The 24,535-nt window shown below is 49.0% G+C and overlaps 1 protein-coding gene across 1 annotated transcript in view; it reads right to left on the bottom strand.

Moving 5' to 3' along the window:
* Nucleotides 1-17,767, bottom strand: part of CD81 (CD81 molecule) — a 33,954-nt gene extending 16,187 nt beyond the window's left edge. The window contains exons 1-2 of the mRNA XM_050335524.1: nucleotides 17,624-17,767; nucleotides 7,181-7,295 (exon numbers count right to left, since the gene is read on the bottom strand). Coding sequence (XP_050191481.1) covers nucleotides 7,181-7,295; nucleotides 17,624-17,689 — 181 coding nt within the window. The 5' untranslated portion in view covers nucleotides 17,690-17,767. The remainder of the gene's footprint in view (nucleotides 1-7,180; nucleotides 7,296-17,623) is intronic.
* Between the last annotated feature and the right edge of the window lie 6,768 nt (nucleotides 17,768-24,535).

Genomic DNA, 24,535 nt, shown 5'->3' with positions numbered 1-24,535 from the left:
TATGGTGCCAGGTGGGAAATGGAAAAAAAACAGCCAAGAGGCCAGCTTAGCTCCCAGCTCAAGCAGATGATACCTTCATGGCCCTTGACCTGCAGGCCATGTAGTAAGCAGGATGCTCAGCTCTGGGAGCAGGGAAGGGAGAGAAAAAGGCAGTATTCAGTGTCAGTACTTGCTCTGGCATTAAAGCAGCATAGCTGGTGCTGGCAGGGTTGTAAAACCCATGTCCTGTCCCTGCTGAGAACTAAAGAAAACAAGAAAAAATAAACAGTCTTTAAAAAAGGACACGATGAAAAACAAATAAAAGGAGGAACAAGCACAGGAGAGTCCCTCTAAAACAAGCAGGGAGCAGGCCAGCCCTGGCCAGCCCTCCTCCCATGCCCCAGCATCCCCATCAGAGATGCTGTGCAGCTTCTGGCGTGGGCAGTCCTGGACAGTGCCCTACCTCTCCCCCCATTTCAATCCTCTCCCCAGCAGCTTTAACTCATTAGGCTAATGGAATACAGTCACTCCCCCCAGGTCACCATGGCAATGTTTCCAAAAGACAAAAAAAAAAACCCCCAGCATCAACACCATGCTTCCTGGGAAGGCAGGGCAGCTCTCCAAGCCATGCCTGCCCTCCCCATGGGATGGGCTTTAAAAAGGGGCTGAGAGCAGAGGGGAAGAGATATTTTAGTGTTTATTCTCCCAACAGAGAATAAACTCTCTCCAGAGGGAGACTGCACATCCAAGAGTTCCTCCGAGGAAAGGAGGGAGGTTTCAGTGCTGTTGCTTCTGGCCTGGACATGCTGAACATCACTGGTCTCACCACCACGGCTGCTGCTGGGAAGGGTGGGACCATCATCCTACAATGGTAGGAGGGAGATTCCATCATAGAAGAATGCCCTGTCAGTAGCCAAAAAAATGACCACGATGTTCTTCCTTGCAACTTGGGGGCAAGATACAGGCAGGGAATGGAAAGTCCCTCCAGGACAGGGTTGAGGTGAGAAAAGGATGACTGCATAAGCCAGCCAGCAAGAGAGCATCTCCCAGGCATTTTTGCCCAGTTGACTGATAGAACTGGCCCACCAGAGCTGACACTGGTTTCTTGAAAGTGAGGTGAGAGAGAGAAGGGCTGGAGAAAGGAAGAGAGGGTTTGCTGGAAATGGACAAGTGGAAAGCCCCTCCATTCCCTTCCACTCCCTTTCTTTCCCAAGGAAAACATTGTTGTTCTGAGGCTGCTAATGACTACCAGATGCAGCAACAGGGTCACAAAGCACGGAGGGATCTCCTGGGGCTCCGTGGTTCACACAGGGAGATGAAAGGCTGTACACGCTGCCCTCATCTGCAAGAACAAGGCAAGGAGGAAGCAGTGGACACCCCCCTGTCAGAAAAGCAAAGGGGTGGTGGAGAAGCCCCAAAGAACGTCCTTGCATGCACACACTTGTGCCCAAAACAACTCCACACAGATGCCAGAGTCAGATTTTTTCTCTTCTGCCTGCCCCACTGGAAAGGAATTCGAGTTTTGTAAAGTCAGCATACCTGTGAAAGCTGGGAGGAGGCCTATGGCTCATTTCCAATACTGGGATGGACAATGGTGGCACAGCACAGGAGATCCAGGCTGGAATATGCTGGCCAATCCCCTGCCACAGGTACAGTACTTCTGAACACCTCTATGTGACCTGGGGTCTCACCCACAAACAGCACAAATCCCACTAAAGGATTCCCTGTAGGCTTTGCATGCCTCAAACACACCGCAGTTTTCAAAGGGAAACTGTCAAAGCTACAGGTTTGAACAGCTCTGAAGACCAAGAAGCCACTCTGGCACAAGTCTGGGGCAGCGAAGCCAAAGGGAGGGAACAAAGGAAAAGGACAAGTACATTATTTGTAGTTCGGCAGATCTGAAGCCAAAATAACCTGATGGTACCAATTATTTAAAGTCATAAGCAGTTTTAGTCTGCAGAGTAAATGAATCACAGGGGTTGGTCATGATGAAGGTAGACTGAACTGCAATTAAATGGAAATGCAATTAAAACACATGTTGCTTTTTTAACAGAAATTGAATTCTGTGATAAGAATACAAAACCAAAATGATTGTACTGTCAGATACATGGTATAAGCCAGATACTTAAAAAAAAGTATTGACAAAGTGTTTTGCCCTAAAACTGCTTTTTTAAAAGAGAATCCAGTATTATTGAAGGAGCTGATCTGACAGTGATTAGAGAAAGATCTAGAACAAGTAAATCTCAGCTTATTTTTTTTTCCTTTAAGGGACCAAATAATTAAATTGTCTTTAACTACAAATAAGTTTATTTCCAAGACAGAAAAATGCATGTACTTATATTTTTAAAAATCCACACACATATTATTTTTTAAATAATCCATTTTCAGTGTGGTCCAAGGCCAAATGCAAACCTCAGTTTCTAATGCCAAGCACGCAAGCCTGGCCACAGCTCATGTGTCTGCTGGCAAATCTCCAACACAGGGAGCCCTTGACAAAGAAGAGCACAAATGGGTGAGAGAACCCTGTCCTGAACCAGCTGTGTGCATCTGCAAGGATCACTGCCAAAACTGAAGGTGGTTTTTCACTAGTGTTTATTACAGGGCCTAGAGACCAGGACTCTCAGGCTCTTCTCTGGCCCTTTCACAGGTTAAGTAAAAGATTTGCTGTTGAGTCTAACCCTGTGATATACAGAAGCTGACACCATCTCTTAAGGATGCCTGAGATTTCCAGAGGGACGGGGACAAGGATGTGAGCCTCAACAGAAACTAAGACCTTCTCACTGTTCATGGTGGGTGCACACTGCTGACTTCCAGAGCCTTTGCAACACACCAGAGTTCTGCACAACCTCCTCTGCAATGAAAACCTCCCTGAAACCCCAGAAATCACTGGTTTTTGTCCAAGGCAGTCCTGAAAAGGCTAATTAAGCTGCTGTTATGGATAGAAGGCAAAGCTCCTCCATGATCCCTTAGCCAACGCAGGGCTATTTGGATAATGGGCTGGGATGCTCTGCACTGATGGCCCCACATGAGACCCTCGGCAAGGGTAGTTAAAACATCCTCACATGCTGTAAGGACAATGGGCAAACCTCAGGGAAGCTCAGACAGATGTCCTGATCCTTACCCACGTATGCACTGCTGCTTAGCAGGCCCTCCTCTCTGCAAGGGTCAGATCCCCCTGCGGCCAGCAAAACCTCTTGACAGGACTTCCAAAAATCCCGAAGACACCTATGAAAGCTTGCCAGCAACTGCAGTTCAACTCAGATGTGCACTCATTTGTGAGAAAGACTTCAAAGCCTCCCTGTGCTTTCTGGCCCATTTATTCTAGCCCAGTCTGCATGAAAAGCAGCTTGAACTCATTTCCAGGGCAGAAATCATTATCCTGGACTGGGTTTGTACAGAGGAGGATGGTGAAGATGGTCTGTGATCCACCTTGTTAGAGAGCCTGCACTCCTGTTAGCTGGTCTCCCTGGTCTCTCCTCAGCCCCTCAGCAGCACTCCACCTCGCAGGCACACTCACCACTTCTCCGTTAGTCTGAAGCCATTGCTGCCCTCAGCTGTCCTCTGCCTTGTCTTTCTCAGGTTTTGCTGTCTGACCAGCCTGGGAGCCAGATTCAGAGTCAGCAACCTGGTATCTAGGGAACCCCCCCACCAAAAAACACAAAACCTCCTTCTGCCTTTCTGCTGGGGCAGTGATACCCAGCAGGACGGCAGGGAAGGGAAGCAGTAGCAGCAGCCTCAGTAGCCAAGTTTAACCCGTATGCCTGTCCAAAACCTCACACCCCTCCCCAGGGCTGTTGGTGCCGCCATGCTCCAGGGAGGAGACACTGCCCTGCAGTGCAGATTTATTATAAAACATAAAAAACCTAAATGGGAGCAAAACAAACCCCTTCTTCACCCTGAAAGCTGTAGGGAAACTGCACCCCAACTCTGGAAAACCCATCCTCAGTCACTCTTCATCATGGCTGGCCCCACTCCCAGGGCCGAGCTAATTAGGGCCACTGGTCGTATCACCCTGTCACTTGCTGTGAGCTGTTGGAGGCAGATTTCCTATTTTGGATTTGGCAGGACAGAGTGAAGCTGAGACCATCCAGCTGCCATGCTCCATTCCTTGCCAGGCAGCTTGAGGGAAAGCACAGGAAGAGCAGGCAGCAGGGACAAGCACTCAGCACATGGGCAGCCCAGCAAGGGCAAAATGTGAAATCCTGGTATGGGGATTTAAGGGAAACAGGAGTTAAGGCTTTTGTCCCCAACCTCCTCAAAGCATTTCACCCATAACAGCCATCTCCAGGCATCACATAACCAAATCCTTGAAGAATGAGGAAACTGGCTTTTTCCTCCCACACTTCCTTCACTGTCATCCCCCTGAGAAAGGGCAAAAGCGGTAAGTCCAGTGTCACTTACCTCTTTAAGAACCCCAAGGTTCTTAAAACTGGTGACACCACAGCACTAACTTGTTGTAGAGAAATCAGATTGTTCCAATTTGTACTGGTATCTGCAGAGAGAGACCAGCTCAGCCTTTTGCTATGGGCTCTCATAACACACTGAATCACAGTTTTGTTGTTTATTTGTGGTTTTTTAATGGACCTTTATGTGTAGGGTCAATAAGTATCTGAGAAGCGATTAACCAGTTGTTAGAAACTTATCAATGCTTCTAGCTATCTAGAAGGATGTTTTCTGCCTTGTGACCAACACCTTCCCAACCTCCAGAAAGACAGAGCTTTCCAGGTGCAGTATTATGCAAGGGCAAGAAGGATTTTAGTTTTTCAACTACAAATAAAGCAAGTAAATGCCTATCAGACCATAAGCCTAGCTCAGATGAAGAGCAAGTAGTTTCCTTTACAGTCATGAAAGCATGAAACTACTGCGCTCCAGCTATCCCCATCCCTGGTCCTGCTTGGTCTTTTCAGCACTGAAGCAGTTAACTTCCAACTTGCCGGAGCATTGGGTCCACAGCCAAAATGGAAGTGCCAAAAGCCAAGACTGCAACAAGTGGTTAGGGGATCAGATGGTTTGCACGCCGTGCTGAGGAAAAGCCCACGAACAAGGGTTTGTTTAATAACCTCCCAAGCCAGCCCACAAGACAACTCGTTGGATGCAGCGCCAAAGTGCCGGGGAGGAGGGGTAGCACTTGTGGGAAACTCCAGCCCCCAGGAGCCCCCTTCCTTGTGGGCTTGGTAAGGGAGCGGGGGAACAGCTGCCTGCACCCGGGGGGAACTGCAGGGATGGCTGCTGTCACAGTCTGGTATGTAAACTGAGTGCAAGGACTGCTCCTCTCCTCCTGCTCCTGCAGCGGCCTGAAGGCAAATAAGCATCACACCTGGTACCCTGTAGCTGCCCTGCTCCCCACATCCTCTTTCTCCCACTTCCCCATTGCCCTCAAATCCCACACACCAACCAGCTGCATTCATTATTCTTCCTGTCCCGTAACACACAGATGCCCTGGGAAAAGAGTCTGTAAACAAAGAACTGCAACTCTGAGGCAGGGAAAAAGACACGGAGAGAAACAAGGAGACACCAAACTGCTGCTTTGCTACTTCCCCTTCTCACTCGGTACCAACTCCACGATGGAAGTTTTCCTCCTCTAACAGTGTTTATTGCTTCCCCCTGTCCTGCAGTGCTGCAGCAGAGCCTGGCTAGCCTTTAAAAGCCTCCCGACAGATCCCGGGACCAGCGCCCTGTGCCAGACACCAAAAAGTGGTTTGCAAGGGGCGGGGGTGGGGAAATCAGCTCTGGAGGCCAAGCTCAGAGATGTTCCCATTCCCAAAGCTGGAACATTGTGTGCATGTGTACATTGGATGCCAGACGAGAAAAATGAGGGAGTATCAGTTGTAGGAGGGAGGAAAAAAAGGGGTTGAAAAAAAAAAGAGCAAAAAGAAATCCCAGCCTTCAGACTCCAGAGGTCTGGCTGGGAGAGGCAGCAACTGAAAGAAATGCTCTTCTGTTATTACTGCATGGAAATTACAGCTGCCAGAAGGAATCCAGGCCAATCTGTTGCTGAATATAACTTTTAAAAGACAGCCAGCCTCAAATCATGGGCCGTTCATGGGTGTCGGAAAGCCAGTGTGGCGGTGGGACCCATGGTTCATTCCCCACTGCCTTCTAAATAGCAAAGGCCAAGGACAAAGACAAAACAAAAAGGGGTGGAAGAGTAAAAGATGCCCAACAGGTGGGAGAGAAGGACTCTGCCCCATACTCCAGGTCCCCCAAGTTTGGGGAGAAAGTGTTAACTAGGGAGATATCAGTTGTTGGCCCCCCCAAAAAGGAGATGTTTGGGCTGGTTCCTGGAAAGAATAGAGTTTAACTTCATACAAGTTCTGTAAAATTGAGATCTACAAAGGGGAAATGCTGGGTGTGAGGCAACAGAGTAGAAACAGCAAGAGAGGGAAACCCATCACTATTTTACTGCAGAAGCAAATTCTGTAATCAGGCATAGCCAGGGAGAGGGCTCAGGCATGCCATTTCATGGGCAAGGCAGGGAAACACAATGGAAAATCCTTTCCAGAAAGTAATTTTAGCTACAGGTGAGAACAGGACATCGGATCAGACGATGTTCCCAGCCCTGTCGGTTTGTGCTCCAAGCCAGCCCCTGCCTGGCAGCCAGCCCCTCTTACAAGCTGCTCCCCCTTGTCTGCAAGGGATCATTGGAGAACAGGGCAAAAATAGGGGGTTTTATCTTCCAGTAAGCCAGCATGCTGTCAAATTAACAAAAATCATGCTAGGCTTAACTGTAACACACAGAGGCTCCACCTGCCCTTCCTGGAGAACTTGAGTCACGCACTCACCAAGCTTCACTTTCCACTGCCAGGCACTCCGTCAGCTACGTTTACACCCCTTTAGGAAACAAGACAAGCTTCCAAGAAGTCCCCCCTCTTCCCAAATGTGCTCTGGGAGAGACTGCAGTGGAGAACAGCACTGAAGAAAAGCCACTGCATGCAACACGTCATTTTACTTTCAGCTAATGTGACTTTGGATTCTGTGCTTGGGCCATAGCCAACGTTGATTCTATGATTCTATGATTTATTGAAAGTTTTGGCTGGCATGGCAGGAGGTATTTTGGAGAGTATGAGGGCAGCAGGAGGCATTTTTATTCTGACCTCCTTGTTGCTCACCTGAAGCTTGCTGCCCTGCTTTTGGGTACACTGCAGGCCACCCTGAGGTCTAACACCCACACAGCAACGTCAGCATTCCCAGATATACTCACCAACATAGAAGGTGTTGGGGGCTTGCTTTTCCCCCAGCTGCAGGTAGAGGATATTCGTTGTCTGTGAGTCATGCCGGAGCCACAGGGCCACTCCCAGGATGATGCCTCCGGCCAGCTGGGGAGAAAGCAGAGGGAAGCAAGGGTTATCCACTGTTCCAGCCACGTGGGACCCAGAATGGCAGTTTTCAGGCAGGAGCAGAAGACTTGCTTTTTATCTTCCTGCAAATGTAAAAGAACATCCTTCCCAACCATCATCCCACCCTTACAATAGGTTTTGTGCCCCATACCACATAAACCACATGATCCTCCCTACTATATGAGAAAACCCCACATTCTGGGGATGTGCAAAGCCCTTTCCAGTTCCTGCAGCTGATTTCTTTCCCAAGAGCTATTTCATTATGCTATTAAAATGAAAGGCTCAGCCTCATCCAAGCAGCACAAGAAGCACCACTGGGGTTTTTTGGAGAGCTGTTCGATAGAAGTTAGGATCAACCCCAATTACTCCCTTTTTCCAATGGGCTGTTATCACATCATTTCATTTCAATGTGGGGGAACTATCCATTTTTCCCCTCTGTCCCTAAGTCTTGCATAGACACTACTTCCCATCCAGGGGCGGGCTTCCAGTCTGAACAGACCTAGTGTTCCTCTGGTATATATGGCTTTCCCTAATGTCCTCATACAGGAACTGAAGGGGAGCAAGGCATCAATTCAGGCCAAGACACAACCACATTGCTTTTGGAGGCCTCCAGGCTGAGACTGATGCCTTCTCCACACTGTTGAACAGCAGAAGAGCAGCACACTCACATACACACCATGGTGTGCACACCAACACGTATGACTGACCCTCAGGGCAAGCATGAAACCACACTTCAAACATGAGATACATTCTGTGCATGGAGCATCAGCTTGCCACTGGGATATTTATGAACAAACAATGGGAAGTTTTATAACTGAGCTCCTCCCTGTTTTCTCTTTCGGGGAGGGGCTGGGAATGGCAGCAGAAGATGGGAGCAGAATGGGGGCACTCTAGCTCAAACTAGACCATTTGCAGCAGGAATTGCTGTGTTCTCCATGACACCCCTCTTCCATTTAAAAGCATAAGAGAGAGGGGGAAAAAATAACTACCTGCTGAAAAAAATCCAAAACCTTAAGAATTCAATATCACTGCTCTGAAAAGGCTGGAAGCACCTGTTCAAATGCCAATTTAATTCTGAGTGTTCTAAATGCTTGGAAGCCATTCATCTTACAAAAGGGAAGAAAACTACCAAAGAGTACAGAAGTGGAAACATGCTTTTTCTAGAAGGATCTGAGTCAGGTCAGCTACAGGCATGGTAGGCACCATAAAGGTCACATTAAAAAAGATTTTTAAAAAGTTTGTTCAGTGTACATGCAGACTCCAGTTGTGCACGCACAGCAGAGCCTCAGTGAACACAAGAGGACTGGAATTGGCAAGTCAGGCTGTCGATGGGAGCCTGGCTCTGCCCCTTGGGAGGTCAGGTGGTGGTTTCCTCCTTGCTTGTTTTTACAAATCCCAGTCACGAGATTTTTACAGGGGTACCATTGAAGCTGGGGCAAACCCACACCATTTGTGCCAAATTCACAGGGTAAGCTGTCCTTGGGACTTTTCCACTTCGCGGATGGAGAAAATCCCCACAAGCTCCTGGAGAGGGAGGGAAGATTTTTGCAAGCCTTTCCCCAATTTGCCACCAAAGTAATCAGCTTTTAACACTTCTCCCACAGCAACTAATGCAACTTCCCTGCTGCCATGGTCCCTCCATCCCTCCTGCACTTGGGACAGCCTGAGGTTTTCCAAACACTGGCAATGGAGAAAAGTCACGAAAGCCAATCTGTGCTGAAGTCCAGCTCCAAATAAGGCAGGTTGTAGCTTCGCAGAAAGTTACTCAAATCCAGCCTGGTGTGGCTTGTTCATTGTCTGAGAGCGTAACAAAGTTCATGTTTATCCTCCCAGAAGAAAGGGTACGTCCCCAAATTAATCAGTGCCACTCTTAAAGTAAAGGTCTCTTGGTGGCTGCTAAGGAAAAAGGGATCCTGAGGAAGATCTGTGTTTCTGTGCTGGCTGGGAAACGGAAAAAAAAAAAGGCTGCAGCCCTTTTTGTTTTGGTTTTCTGCCTGCAAGGACACATTGCTCTGCCCTGGCATGCTGCCCTCTGCAGCCAGCAGTACCCACCCACCAGCACCCCCTGACACCCATGGTGAGGTTAGGGTGACACCAGTAGCTCCTTTCCAATCAAATCTGCCCTAAAATGCACGACAGAATCAAAAGCAGGCCGCAAGCTATCCTCGAGGTATTTTTTAGTCATTTGGGAATGTCAGCTTAACATCAAACCCATCCCAGCAGTGAGGTCTGCCTAACACAGCCAGCTGAACCAACTCCAGATGTTCCCTGTTTCATCCTGAATGCACCCCAGGAACACCCCAAGTCCCTCCCGCACTGCCCGACTCCATTTGCTTTTTTAACAGAGCTTGTAGGACTTCTGAATGGAAGCTTTTATCCAATAGCAGCTGGATTTCTTAAGAGAAAATGACATTCACTTAGTAATGAAAACAGGGTTTAGGCTATGATGAAGAATAACTTTTTCCATGAGAGCCATACATCCTTCCACCACCAAGAAGCGTGGAACATAATTAAGGCATCTTTCTTCCCAAAGGAAAGAAAACAAGAGGGAGAAAACCTTGTCAGCTTACCACAGTAACCCTGACTTCCAATGTACCTTACTTGAGATAATATCATTTTTAATAAAACAACTTTTTCCAGATATAAGTTTGGTATTTTCTTCCCCCTCCATCCTACAACTGCTGCTGTTTACCAATATGAGAGCCAGAAGAGCTCCAACCACTGACGAGTGTCATGCTCATCTCTAGGCTGCCCATTCTCATACATATACATATACTATCCCTGTTTTTTTCTGCTGCAGATATCTGTGATCTCGTGCAGGTTATCCCACTGCTCTTCGCGTGCCCAGCTTGCCAGACAGCAACGCCGCAGAGGCTTCGGTCCCTTGCTTGTCATGATACACTCCAAGTGCTCAGCACAGCTCTCCATTTAAATTTCTGGGGACTGCTTTAACGAAACCAATAATCGAAACGCTGCAACTTCAGCCAACACCAGCAGCGTGTCGGTCTTTGATCCCCTTTCCACAAGCCGACCTCCCCAGCCAGCCCTTCCCCTGCCGGCACCACGGCACTCGCAGTGGCACATCACCAGTGCTCCCCAGGACAGGGCTGGCCCCGGACCTCACGCCCCGGACAGCCCGCCGGCACAGCAGAGGTGGCGCAGCAGGCTCCAGCGTTTCCTCTTTACCGCTATTTTCCAGCTCCCAGAGATTTATTGCTTCTTCCACAGACAGCTAGACTTTTCCAGCTGGATCCTGCCTGCCCAAGGCTTGCTTTCTCAGGAATGCCGTTCCTCCTCGACACAGGGGGAAGTCCCCATCAAATGCTGCCTAAGGGAGGGAAAAGGCAGCCTGTCCTTGAGAGGTGATGGGATGGTATCCCACATGATGAGGTCTCACCATATGAGTACCCTTATCATCGCATGTGTGCAGTCCTGGTTTGCTGCCCCATCCACAGTGCATGCAGTGAGGCTCCCTCCTGGACTGAGCCTCACCAACTGACATGCTGTCCACCCTAAAATTTCCCAGGTCCAGCTGTGGGACAAAGGAACAAACACATTTTTCACAGCTTAGTCACTCCTCCCCTTCACAAGAAATTCTTATGAATGAGGGATGCAAGGAATGGCCCCGTTCCCCCTTTTCATGTGGTGTACCCCATTTCTGAGCTGCCCCCACCTTTGCCTATTGCTTCCCAGAACTCCCATATGCCAGGATGTGCATCACCTCCCTTCCGCTGCCTCCAGCCCTTTTCCTCCTGCTCCCTTCCCTCCACCCTTCTCTGGAATAGGTTTCCTGGCAGGGAGGAGGAAGAGGAAGAAGTCCTGGCTTGCCAGTCATGCCAAAGCAAAGCAGACATTCTGTGGCTCAAGTGAGTGAAGGAGGGAAGTGGAGGTGCCAGCAGTTTCACAGGGCTGTATTTTTAGCAGTGCCACTTCTCATGGCCATGGCCAGTCCTGCCATCACAGGGCCACGCTTCCCAACCTGTGTAAGCCTAAGGGCTGGGAGAAGCTCTCATCTTCCTGCAAAAGTGCTGCTGGCAGAGCCCATGCTGCAATGCCTTTGAAATACCACCACTACTCCACTACTAACAACAAGCAGGATGCTGCCAAGAAAGCTTAACGAATTTTAGCTGTTTTGTGATTAATGATGGATATTTTTAACGGGTTTTCAGGCTGCACAGGTTTGCAGCTTCCCTTACACCACCAAGAAGCAGAGCCCTTCATGGGGGCAGTACCCAGACCCACTTGAGAAGTCCAGCCAGGGCTCCCCACGGCTCCTCTCCAGCACAATCTGGAAAGCAGCCAAGATGGAGTAACACTGAATGCCCCCTCCTTCAGGTGGGAAAGGACACAGAAAGATGAAGTGGCTCGCCAAGGCTGAAGCATGTTGGACCAAGAACCAACTGCTAATTTGGGGTTGAATGCTTTGCTCCCACGTCATTTGGGGTTCTCTAGGTGGAGCAGCAGGTATCATATCTTCCAATATGTGCAGTGTAAATAATGAAACATCATCTTGTTGCTGGCACTCAGTGTGAGTGGGGAAAAAGCAAGGAGATAGAGACTCATAACTTGATGGAAATTAGCTTTGGAAGGGCCATACACGCCCTTGCAAGATCTGTGCTAGGACCTTACAGGTTCTGCTCTACCAGCTTGAGGACCGAGGTGGGCAAGAGAGGAACCCATGGAATGTGTGCAGGTAGCACCAAGCCTGCCCGCATCCTGCACTTCACCTCCTGGAAAGCAGAAGATGAATTTCTTTTCTATTGCAAATAGCTGAGCCTCACGGAAGCGCTGAAAGGGCTTGGGGTGCAGCAAGGGACTGATGGCTGAACGGTGGCCCATGAACCTGGAAACTTCAGCTTGCTGCTGCGAGAGTCTCCACGCTACGACGGCACGTCTTCACGCCAAAAAGGCATTTGAAATTTTAAGGTGAGAAGCACTAGACATCAACCCCTGTGCTGCTTGTTGGGATGTCCTGGAGTCCTTGGGGAGGGTGTAAACAGGGAAAGTGACTTAAATCGGACACACAGTTGCAGTTTGACAGCCATGCAACCTAGAAGCTTATCTGCCATGCCGAGCTCGGCACAGGCGCTCACAAGCAGCAGCAGCAGACAGGACTCTTGAAAAGCACAGCGTGGTCTTTCTGCTGCCTTCCACAGCACAACGGCCTCCAAAGGTCAGGCTGAAAGCTTGCAGGCAAGGCCTGCCCAAGAATTGCCGAAAGGGCATTTGGGAAGATCCCCGTGCTCTGCAGGCAGGAGAAGGAAGGCAGCCTGCAGCCCATGCCCTGCTCCCAGCAGCACACCTTCCAGCAGCAGCTATTAATAGAGCTGCCGGCTGGAGTGAAATTCTCTGCTGGTGCCTATAGTTACCAGCCCCACAACAGTGCAGAGCTTTTCAAAACAAGCTCCAGAGGAACACTCCCAGAGGAGCAGCATGCCAGAGGCCAAATAAAGCTTGATGAATGAGAGGAGAGTGGGAATCCGGCACCAAAATCCAGAAGCAGGGCCCTAAGACGGAGAGCACCGAGCCTGCAGGCTGCCCGCCTGCCACAGCCTGATCCTTACTGCAGACAGAAGTGGCACTTCACAGGGTTTAAACACTCACAGCAGAGAGAAAAAACAATTACAGGTATTACTTTGAAAATTTGGCCCAGTACATAAGCATTGAACTACAATGGTAATACAACTGCTTTCCCTTCTTAATCGTACAGTGAAAGGCACTTGCACAGTGCAGGATCAAAGTGTTTCTCAAGGCGTCGTACGTTAATGCTCTTGCAGGAGATAAGCACTACTATGGGTGATAGAAGAATTACCTCAGGAAAACTGAGCAATCCCCCCTCCAGCCACCAGCACTCCCTCCTTATGGCTGCAGCTCAGCCCATTTAACTAAAACTGGGTATAGGCAGGGCACCCATCTCTTCAAAAACCCTTCTGTATGCAGAGACTTCAGGAGAGGTTTTGTAGCTGATGGTAGGACTGTGTTCACTGGACAGAGAGTCCAGAAACACATCCCAGAGACCCATCAGCAGGAAAACCTGAGTCCAGGTACTGAACCTGCTAAGGAAACCTCTTGCTTGCCCTTCAAACACAGGTATGATACAGCTGAAGGGTCAAACACATGTGGAAATATGCTTGCCTGTACATCGTCCCAGGATACCAAGCCCAAACGGTAGGAGAAGATGCTGGGTCAGCATCAAATTCTTGCTGCTCACAAGGCTCTCTGTGATTCCCAAGAGAGACCAATAACCAAACCAGCCAGGCGCTATCACCAACAGCATTGCATCAGAGCTCGGCACAAGTCTGCACCCAGAACAAAATGCAAACTACTTTGTTAGTCCACAGAGTTATTTCAAGCCTGTGTTTCAGAGCTGCATGCTGCATGAACCATGAGATTTTCTGTTCTTCGTTTAAACCTGTGAGCAGTGATACGCAGCCACCTTTCTCATCACACTGGGAGGGTCATGAGCCACTCAGCAGGACTGTCACCATGGGACCACCAACACAGAGAGCTGCCACCTCCTCACACCGTAACCCCTCATCACCAACACCAGGTACCTTTGTGCACGCTTTGCAAACTCCAAGGCAGGGTTCACAGATTTTCCAGTGTTGCACAAGAAAATATTCAATTCCTCTACCCCTTCTCTTTCAATTCAACACTGTTGAAACAGACTTTCACCTCCACCTTCCCTCTGCTCTTGCCTTTCCTGCCCTTTGCACCCAGATCGTACTATATCCCCTCAACGCACACATGAAAAAAGAGTTACACAGTGCCTGGAAAATGGCATTAGGAGCAGGCTCTTCCTTTTAATTAGACACCTCTCTGGTAGGGCAGCCAGCAGTGCTCTAGACCTGGAAGGCTGCCATGGGCTGTATTAGCTAATAAGCTGGGCGATCCTTCTCCAAGCAAGTCGATTTCTCCTTGGTTATGTTTAATTACATTTTAAAATAGCTCACTGGCTTCCTTCGGCCTCCCCAGGGACTCTTTGCAGTGGTGGTCAGTTCAGCCCCATGCACTGTACTCTGCTATCGGATTTGGATAATTCAGGAGAGCAGTCAAACTCCAGCTATCCACTAAGAATGGGATGGAGAAGCAGCTTCACCTGCCACATGCCCAGCCCAGTCCCACTCAGGGCTGTGCATTGCCCAGTAACAGATACAGGCACTGTTCCTTCTCACAGGGCAGAACATCCCCTTGCTGCCAGCCACCTGAAGGTTTCAGGAGAAGTTTGCAGCACAAAAAAGCTTTTGTCTCTCCAGCCCTGTGCTTTGCTAACCAGGTGAAGTCCCCCAATGCTGACTATGGCCTCCTCCACCACTTTGGCAGGCGGACATCACTGTGAAACACGTGAGGTGGATGTCACTGTGAAACACATGGGGACCCCTTCTTTCCTTGGACAGGCACCTGTTTATACATGTGGTCTGTGCAGCTGCCACTGCTCCTTTGAGAGCCATCTTGGACCAAGCACGTAACCTTGGCATCTTCTTCTCAAAAATGCATGCACAAAGGAAAAACAATCCCAAAAAATCAAATAAAACAAACATCCCAGGAACAGAGGGCAAGGAGATGGCAGCAGGGCCACCTTTTCCCACTAGTTCTCAACATAGTAGCTTTGTGAAATTCCCCCTGCACTGCCAGGGGAAGGAAGAGGGAGGAAGCCAGGGGGGTGTCAGTTTATTTACACGGCAGCAGGATAGCAGGGCTACTTAAAAAAAGTTATCCAAGCATCTTTCTTATTAACACCGTTAAGGCTGAGAATTGCTTCCTTTCTTCCTCTCGGGCGCTGGAGCAAGCTCCTGTGCAGCACAGCATGGGGCCTGCCCAACTTTGGGCTCTGCCTCTCGCTTGTTTTCATCAAAAGGGCCCGTCAGCTGGGCACAAGGCAAATGACAAGCAAATAAGCAGGAGCAGCCTGCCGGCTGTTGCATGCTAACTAGCTGGCAGGGCCACAGGGCTGCAGGTGCTCCATTTCACACCTCCCTGGGGTCAACGGCAGTGCCCTGACACAGCCACCCTGCAGCAAGGGTGCTCAGCACCACATTCTGTCTTTAAATGCCACCCTGTGAAAAGGGCCATCATGCTTTGCCGGCAAATCAAGGCATCCCTCCCCAGCTGGGGATGCCAGGCTGGCTGTTAACCGCCTTTGCTTCATGGTAAACCTAATATTCCCTTTGACTACTAGTTCAAAAGACAACATAGAAAGGCATGAAAACTCTAAGATCTGGTAATCAACCACCCTTCAGCTGGCCAGCCTCACAGAAAGCATTGTTAATTCTAATGAAGTCCAGGCTATCAATCCGCACAGGAGATGGTCCAAGGGTACTGGCCATTGGCAAGTCCACCGCTGGGAAGTGTTTTGGGGAGCCAGTGGGTCCCAGACCACAGGCACCTCTCCTTGGGAGAAGCTGAAGCATCTCCCCCCACCACTCCCAGGGAGCACTCTACAAGGGCTAGGGCAAGGCACCAGAAGTCCTAACAGAAAAATTGTACAGATTGGCTATTCCTCTTGGAAGTAAAATGCCCATTTATAAAACATCAACTGTTTTGCAAAAGACTGAGCTGAGTGGGTGAGCTTGTTGAGGAGCAGTGGCTGTGCAGACCCCCAAGCATCCTTCCTGCCACCCAGGGGACCCTTCCTCCCTCACATGCACAGCCGGCAGCTTCTTCAACAAGAATGGCAGGAAATCAGAACCAGAAGGGAAGAAAAAGCCCTGGGATAAACATGATAACTCGGAAGGAACAACACTTCACAGACAACCCTACCCACCTCCATCCTGCCATTTTAAGGGTGGAGGAAAAGGTTAAAAAGAAACCAAACCACCCCAGAACTGTCCCGCATTCATGCAGCTGAAAACACGTCAGGTATCAATTAACACCACTGTCATCAGAGCTCCTCATCTTGCCCTTGGTCAGCCTTATACCCAGAAACAAGGCAAAGAGGCCTGAAACAAGGCCAGTTTTGACCTGGTTAAGCCTTTCACCTCCCAGAGGGGGGAACCTCCCCCAAAGAGCCTCTCCATGCAGCCCCAGGGAGGAGTCAGCAGGCATGGGCTCCAGCCTGGCAGCACAGCTCCAGCTGCCAAGACAGGGTTTGCTCTCTCTGGAAAGCATTCCTCCCCTTCTTCCCACCTCTCCAGCCCTCCTTGCTACATTTTCTGCTGTGGGAAAATATTAAGAAAAAACCCCAACAAATCCTTGACAAGAGAGTGGGGTGTCAGAAAAGGGTGTTGGACAAGGGCCACATCCTGGCCATGCAGCCAGCGCCCAGAGATTGGTGCCTTGCCTGGCAGGGTGGGGCTGGGATCACTTCGGAGAAAAAAAAGCATTTTAGGGAATGGAAAACAGCCTGTTAAAAACTGAAACCAGCAGCCTGCTCGGGCACATCTCGTTGCCCTCGGGCGTGGGAGCAGGGAGAGAGAGTCTCCTGCCAGCCAGCCCCGCGCTGCCGGAGGGTTTGTAACCGGGACAAACCTGGTTTGCAGGGAAACGCCGCTTTTTGCTAAATTAGCTGCATGTCTGGATGGATTATTTCAGGAGAAACTTTCTCAGGAAAGGCAGCCTGTCCAGACTGGATAGAATTTGCATCCTAAAATAACTTCCCAGGCTGCGCGGGCAGCGGTCCCCGGTTGGAGCGGCGAGGCCGGGCACTCCCGCCAGCTCCGGGGCGGGGGGCGCAAAGCCAGCCCCGATCGCCCGTGGTTTTTTTGAACACCCCCCTCCTCTGCGGCGGGCGGCAGGGCCGGCGCCTCCCATCCCTCCGCCTGGCAGCATCTCTGCATCTCTCCCTCTCTCCCTGGCTGGGGAGCGCCGCTTTCCCCGGCGCAGACCCACAGCAACAGGGGCTGCGGGAGCGGCAGCCCCCGCCCACCCCCGGCTCTCCCCCTCCTTCCGCTCCGAAAGAGCGCGTATAAACATCTGTAACGCTGGAGGCGAGCATCTTAAAGGGCTTTTCCAACCTCAAAACGTCCTACGATTCCACCTCCCTCTCTCTGTGTCTATATAAACCCCATACATAAATACACACACATGTACAATAAACATATATACATATGCATGCGTTAAAAATAAAAAAAAAAGAGCAAAGGATAAGCAGCCCTTCCTCCCCCCCCCAAAAAAAAAAAAACCCACAAAAAAATCCCCAAAAACAGGCGGCCCACAAGGTACATCCCAAGCAGCAAGTCTCAGTGCTGGGGGCCAAGAAAGAGGTTAAACCCCGGCGCAGGCAGACGAGCCGTATCGCAGCCCCATTATTTAAAGGCTGGGGGGGGGGCTCAGCCCCCCCTCCCCCTCCCCGCCACCCCGGTGCTCACCCAGAAGATGAAGTTGAAGACGAAGAGGAGGTATTTGATACACTTGGTGCAGCCTTCCACCCCCATGGCGACGGATCTCCCAAATCTCTGCCGCTGTGCTGTGCTGGGGCGGCGGCGCGGGCGGAGATAACCCGCCCCGCCCCGCGCCCCAGAACCCCGCCCCGAACCCCGCCCCGGACACGCCCCTGGACACGCCCCGCCGGCTCCAAGAACGGGGGGTCGGCATTCACCCCCCCGCCCCTTCCCGAAACGCGGGGTTGGCTGCTGTTTTCCTCCTCTTCCCCCCCCCTTTTTTCTACTTCCCTTTCCCCTTTCCTTTTCCCCTCGTTTTTCTTTTTTCTTTCTCTTTTTTCCTTTCTTTTTTTCTTTTTTTTTTTCTTCTTTTTCTATTATTTTCCTCCTTTTTCATTTTTCCTTTGGAAAAATTCCTCTTTAGAATTTTCTCTTCCCTTTTTTTCTCTTTTTTTCTTTTATAACCCCCCCCCATTTCCTTATTTCCTTTCTCACTTTTTTGTTTTCATCTTCCCCCATTTTTTTTGCTTTTTTCCTTATTTCCTTTTTATTTTCTCTTCAACCCTTTTTACTTCTTTTTACTTTTTTCTGTTTCCCCCCTTATTTCCTTTTTTCTCTTCCTCTTTTTTTCGTTTTCTTCGTCCTTATTTTCCTTTTCTCTTTTCTCTTCCTCCCTTTTGCTTTTTTTACCATCTTTCCTTTATCTTCCCCAATTTTTTCTCATCTCTTCCCTCCATTTTTCTTTTTTTTTTCCTTTTTAATGTGTGTTCTTTTTTGTTTCTTTTTTTTCCCCTTTTTGTTTTCTTTTCTTTACCCATCAGGGGCAGCTCACAGCAAAGTTTTCTACACACAAGTGCAGCCACAGGGACAGAGAAGCATTTCCTCATTCTTTTCACCCTCTAGTTTTATCTTGAGCTCTGATCACCACACATTTTTTGCCTAAGCTTGTCGATTAAGTGCTGCAGGCAATTTCATCAAGTTCAGTAGAACTACTCAGGATGCTTTCCCTCAGTTACTGGGTCACAAGAGCATCTGGGGGGCTTCAGGGTTGCCCACCAAAGAGATTTGGGTCACACATGTCCACAGTTCAAATAAGGCTGACACTATGACTTAGACATTTTAGTTAACTCACCCTGAAAGTTATGCAGTAGAAGCACAATGAAATTTCCCAATCTTTTGCCTGAGACCCATTTTGGTCCACTTGCTCATCCCTGGAAGTATAAATTGCTCTCCCCATGTTATGCTTCCAGCAAGCTCATTTGCTTCTCTAGGGACAGGGTAGTTGTCACACAACCAGAGTGTAAGAGGATGCCTGGAAAAGGCAGCAGCGAGCAGCTCCAGCCAAGGTCAGCACCTTACCATGCTAAATATGAACCTGGCACCCGCCCGCAGCCTCATCCGTGGAAACATGCCCTCTTTCTGCCTGGGCACTTTCCTCGAGCAAAGTATTTCAGGGGTCAGCTTCTGAGCCAAATATTTTCACACTCCATCTGATAGAGTCTTCCCTGTCATGTATGCCATAGGCAGGAACGTGCTGTTAGCTAAGCACACGTTTCCTACACACGTACATTGAAAATGAGTCAACTTTTTCCAAAATCATTCTGTTGCCCTCAGGAGTGAGTTGCTCCAGGGCTCTATCATGTTCATCAAAACCTTCCTTGCCCCTCAGTAACAACCCACGGTGCTCCATGGCAGTGGGGACCAGGAATGAATAGAAGTTGGCCCTGCTCCCTAATTACTTATGCTGAGTATGTCCTCGATTGTGGGCTTGCCATGGATTCATAACCCCTTTGTCTCTAAGCCACATTCACTCATCCAGACTTACCAACAAAGCCTGAGTTTCACAAGGCTATTTATGCATGTAACTGCTATCCCAAATTATCAGCACGACCCATCTGGTTACAGCAATAGCTGTAATTCTGGGTGGCTCCTGCTCATCGACCAGGATAACAGCAGGTTCCGAAGCTGCTCACTTGCTACACCAGAGCAACCCACAACTTTTTTTTTTTCTACACCTCCATCCTTTCCAGCTACAAATATTGAAACAAAAATACACCCACCCGCACCTCCACAAAAAAAAAAAAAAAGAGTAGAGGTTGGAGGCAGAAGACTATATGAACCAAAGAGCCTCTCGTGCAGTAAGGCAGCTGTTTCCAGAAAAACTCTCAGACGAGCTGCTTGGAGAGTCTGTGTGAGGGAGAGAAAGGAATCAGCTGCAAAGCAATAAGGCCTTCAGTAGCAGCAGCCCCACCAGCTATGAGGGAAAACGAGTCTCAAACCAACTTTTGTGCACTGGAGAGCAGGAAACCCCAGCTGCAATCACTGCCACAACGTTGGCATTGAAACTGCTTCCAGGGAGCTTGGGATAGGTTTTCTTTGTGTGGTTCCCCCCCCCCCACCACCCCTCCCCAGCCTGTTGCTTTTCTTTTCTTGTTTTCTGCCTTTTTTTCCTGCTATGTTGGGGAGTGAAGGAATTGGAAAACAAAAAATAGAACTTTTCCTATCCTCTGAAAATTGTATTAGCAAACAATTTCATTTGGAGCCAATATAGTCCTATTTCTGGGACCTTCCTTCAGGTTCTGTTAGAGTACATGTTGCTCAGGGACAAATGTGGGCCTGGCAGGGAGAGCAGGGGCACAGCCTCACCATCTCTTAGATCAAGAAGCTCCCAGTTACAAGCTAAAGCCTACTGGGTTTAAACTGGCCATACCAAAAAAGTCCTCTCCAAAAGTTGGAGGTAGAAAAGGATTTTGAGCTTTGTCCATTTTTGTTGGTGTTATTTTAAGCAGCTCAGCTGGGTACATTTGAAAACTTTGACCTTGAGGTACAGGAAGAAAAAGACCACCACCATAGCACAACGACAAGATAACTTATACTGTTTCCCAGTACTACGTGTGATTTCAGGCATTGCATACTCATTTCTCATGTTGTGTACTCATTTTTCACACTGTGCTACTTGCTGTACAGCCCATAAAGTACCACAACTGCGTTCCCAAGGCTCTCAGTGGCTTTATCAGCTCTTTATAAAATGCTGCTTTATAAATAAATAAAACTAATTTGCAAAAATTCAGTTCATGTCTCAGTGTCACGTGCTGGTATCATGTGTGAGTGCTATGAATAGGGCTGATGACTTCCCTTCTCAAGGAGGCTGGGCTGGTTGGAATGCTCATAGTGCGCCATGATAATACAGTTGTTCACAGAGCAGCCACCTGCAGGCAGGGCTGTAAAGAAGCTACCTACCTCCCAAACCTTGCATCACTGAAATAAAAAGATAAACTCTAAAATAAAGTTTAAAAAAAAAAAATCCCCAAACACCGAACTAAAAAATGTCCAAGCTGACATTTAAATGTGCTTTCACAATTGGGTTTGCAGGCAGAGTGAAGCCACAGAGAGCGGGGGCGCTTGCAGTATTTTTCCTCTGTCTGTCGGGCTTGGGTCGTTGGGTTTTTTCGTGAACCTGTTTATAAAAGTAAGTGTCATGATTGTGGGTTTTGGCCTCAATGAGTATGACTCACCATAGTCTGTTAGAGCAGATGCGGCTTGAGCTGCCTCCCAGTCCGGGTTTAGCAGGGCGTCCCTTGCCAGTGGGACTTGGCAAACCCAATCGCTGGGACTCTGAGCCTGCTTCTCCCAGCCCACCAGCCTTCCAGCAGCTCTACCTTAATAGCCCTATTGTTTCATAGAAAGCAACACAGAGGGATGAAGAGAGAGGACAGACACATATCCTCCCCACCTCTTACACCTGTGACTGGAGGGATGGCGGCCCTCAATTAAAATCGAGGCAGGCTCTATTGACCAGGGTCTCTGAGAGATTTGGAAGAGCAGATGGGAGTTCCTCATCCACTGAGGACCACAGAATGTCTGCTGCTGTGATACTCTGGCTGCGTGGCTTGGGCTTGTGTGGCAATCCACCTATCCTCCTCAACGAGCACAGAAATGGTGGACAAACCATGGGAATAAAACACACATCATCTTGTGGGTGAAGTACTGGTTAGCTTTTAACCACTACCTCTTATTTTTAGTGGAAAATATGACAGAAATAGCTTGGATTTCCAGTTTACCTGTGGTTGTAAAAAAAGAAACAACCGCAGCATTACCAAAGTCTTTAAATAGGACATTTTGGACTTGCATGAAAAGAAGCGCAGAAATTCTTCCTGTGGGAGGCTAATAGTCCCAGAGCTCACAGGAGTAACTTCCTAGGCAGCCAATACTCCACAATACTGTTTTTTAAGGTAGGGACCTGATCAAGGGCAACCTGCAGTGTCCGTACTGGTCTATGGCAATGGGAAGATAGAGCTCCATTGTGCCTCAGGAGAGACCTGTCTACACCGCTGCAGAGCCCCGCAACGCTTTCATTTTGAGTAGAAAAAAAAATAATATTGGAAATCTCATCCCCATAACTAAGGGGACATTTTCAGAATACCTTTCTCTGCCCCAGAAGGAGCAGCTGGTACATGTTCATCCAAAAATCCCCGTGCCCATATCTGCAAGTTCAGTCAAAACACTGTGATAGCCCAGGGGGTCACACTTGCCTCACAGCCTCTGGGGAGGGAGATGCAGCAAGCAGAGACCTGTAGTTGTGCCTGAAGTTTCTGTTTCTAATAAACTCAACAAATGGTTCCCATCTGCGTGGTCTGTCTCTCTGCCATCTTTAAATATTTATATCAACGTATCTATGGTGATAGGTCAGGTTATATAAGGCAGAAGGGAGGATGGGGAGCAGTGGGGAAGGACAGCATCAGCTCCTGCTGGAGCTCAGGCCAAGGGAGAGCAAACCTGAGCGGGCTTCCCATCCACACAGACACTCCCTCTTCTCAGATCATGGGCCCAGAAAGTGAACATTTATTTTTCTCAGGGAATCAGAAAGGGCTGGGCCACAGCTGGGCTGAGCTGCGCTTTGTGAGGTGCCATGTGGAAGAGCAATTGCCCAGCCCATCGACGCAGAGAGCTCTTATTGTATAATCAATGTATAATTCATTAGTAGGTGAATAAAGACTGGAATTGCTGATGCAATGGGGCTAAAAAGAAAGCAAGCATGTCCATGAGCAAGCTGCTGCACACGCGGGTTAAACAATACCACTTAGCGATGCCAACAGGCCAGAGCAGGGATTTTGTCTTGGGATAATATAAACAATCCAGCTAGCTGTCTTCCAGTAACTCCAGGGAGAGCAATGCAGGAATATGCATCTTTCTGGCAAAAATGCTGGGAAAGACCTTTCCTTTTTACTTGTTGGAGTTTAAGGGAATAGCATCTAGAAGACAGCAGGACATTAGCTGTTGGTTGGTGCCTCCAGGCTTCTCTGAAATTGTTTCTCCCAAGATGTGCCAATTCCTCACAGACTGAGGAGTCACCATGTATCTCTTACAGACAAAGAGATGGGTTTTTCTCCTTGACCCTCCTGACAGGGGTAGAGGTAGTTTGCAGTTTGCCTCCAGGCATAAATTTGTTTGATGGACCCCAAAATGCCAGGTGACTTAAGGTAGAAATAACTATGTGCTGGGGGTGAGAGAGCCAGCACAGCAGGGAGCAGAGCAGCTTCACCAGCAGGCCTGCAATTGGTCACGGGTTTGGCAGCTACAGCCAAAAGCTGCAAAAAACACACGGCCCATATTTTTCCAAAATAGCCTCTGAGACTACTCTGGAGCTCCCCCTCCTCACTCCTGTGATCTCCCTCACTGTCCCACGTGGTCTTACATCTCTCAGTGGACAGGGCTGATGCTCGCTGCCAGTTGCTCATTCTCCCAGAAGACAAACTACACAGTTCAGAAAGAAATCACTTTTCGCCCCAAGATAGCGTTTTACTAACAGACAGAGCTGCAAGGACCCTTCATGTGAAAGTTGCAGGCTATGTGTGATCCAACTGTGCATTCACAGCAGCTTCTGACCTTACCTCCTTTCAGCTGTGCTGGCAGAGATCTATGTGGGGCATCTTCCACCTCTGGCTGCATTTCTAGAGGAGAATTATGTATAGCCAGATGCTTTTGCAAATGCATTGCTCCTGCACCTGGTTAGAAAAACATATGTCTATTAACTATTACTTCCAAAAATATCTCGTGTGTCTGCAGCTCATAAACACAGCTTTACCTTGGCAGGAGATGTCTTCCTTACCGCCCCCAGCATACAAAGATCCACGCAAATTTGCCACCTTCTAAGGTTTTGGAAGGACTTGCTCAGCAGTGTCTCCTCTAGGAGCTTGCTGCAGGCATGAATCCAAGCTGCACAGCAAAGGGGCTGTTGCATGAGGAAGTTGTATTTTGAGGACAGTGGGAACTGGCAGACACACAGTCAATAGAGCAGGAAATAGCAAACCATTTTGTAGCTGAGACAGCACATCACGAGGCTGAAAGATTCTCACTCTCACCACTGAATCCCTCTAGAAAGAGTATATTGCTTAACCCGTGCTTTTCACAAGTGCTCTGAACTCCTTGGGTTTTTTTTATGAATACTGAAAACCTTTATTTGCAGAAGCCCCAGTCATCCTTGGCTGCTGTGCAAAGCTGCACACTGCCCACCTGCAGCTCTGCCTGAGCAATGCATTGAAAAAGCATCATGCACTGCTGTCAGAGCAGGTGCTGGGAAAGCGCCTCTACCTCATAAGCAAGCTATGGTCAGGCTACCCAGGAGCACGTGGCAAGCCCCACAGAAGGCCTCAGGGGAATTTGATGTTCATGTTGGCAGAGCAGGACCTGAGCAGTGCAGGGGCAGTGAAGGGTGGAGAGCAGCACAAAAGGCTTCTTGCTGCTGCCACGGACTGATGCTCCCTGGCCCCATAGGTTTATAGGTAGCCCTGCAGGTTTATGGGTGCCCCCACAGGCCAGAGCAACCTGGCCTTAGGTTGCTCCCTCTTCTGATATAGAGTCCTGAGATAGAGCTGGAGGGTTGCCTAAAGTAAAAGGTTG

The sequence above is a fragment of the Myiozetetes cayanensis genome, unplaced genomic scaffold (genome assembly GCF_022539395.1).
Source record: "Myiozetetes cayanensis isolate MyiCay16 unplaced genomic scaffold, myiCay2020 scf6-25, whole genome shotgun sequence".
Lineage (NCBI taxonomy): Eukaryota > Metazoa > Chordata > Aves > Passeriformes > Tyrannidae > Myiozetetes > Myiozetetes cayanensis.
The sequence above is the reverse complement of the archived record's forward strand: the minus strand, read 5'-3'. Positions and strand labels throughout refer to the sequence as shown.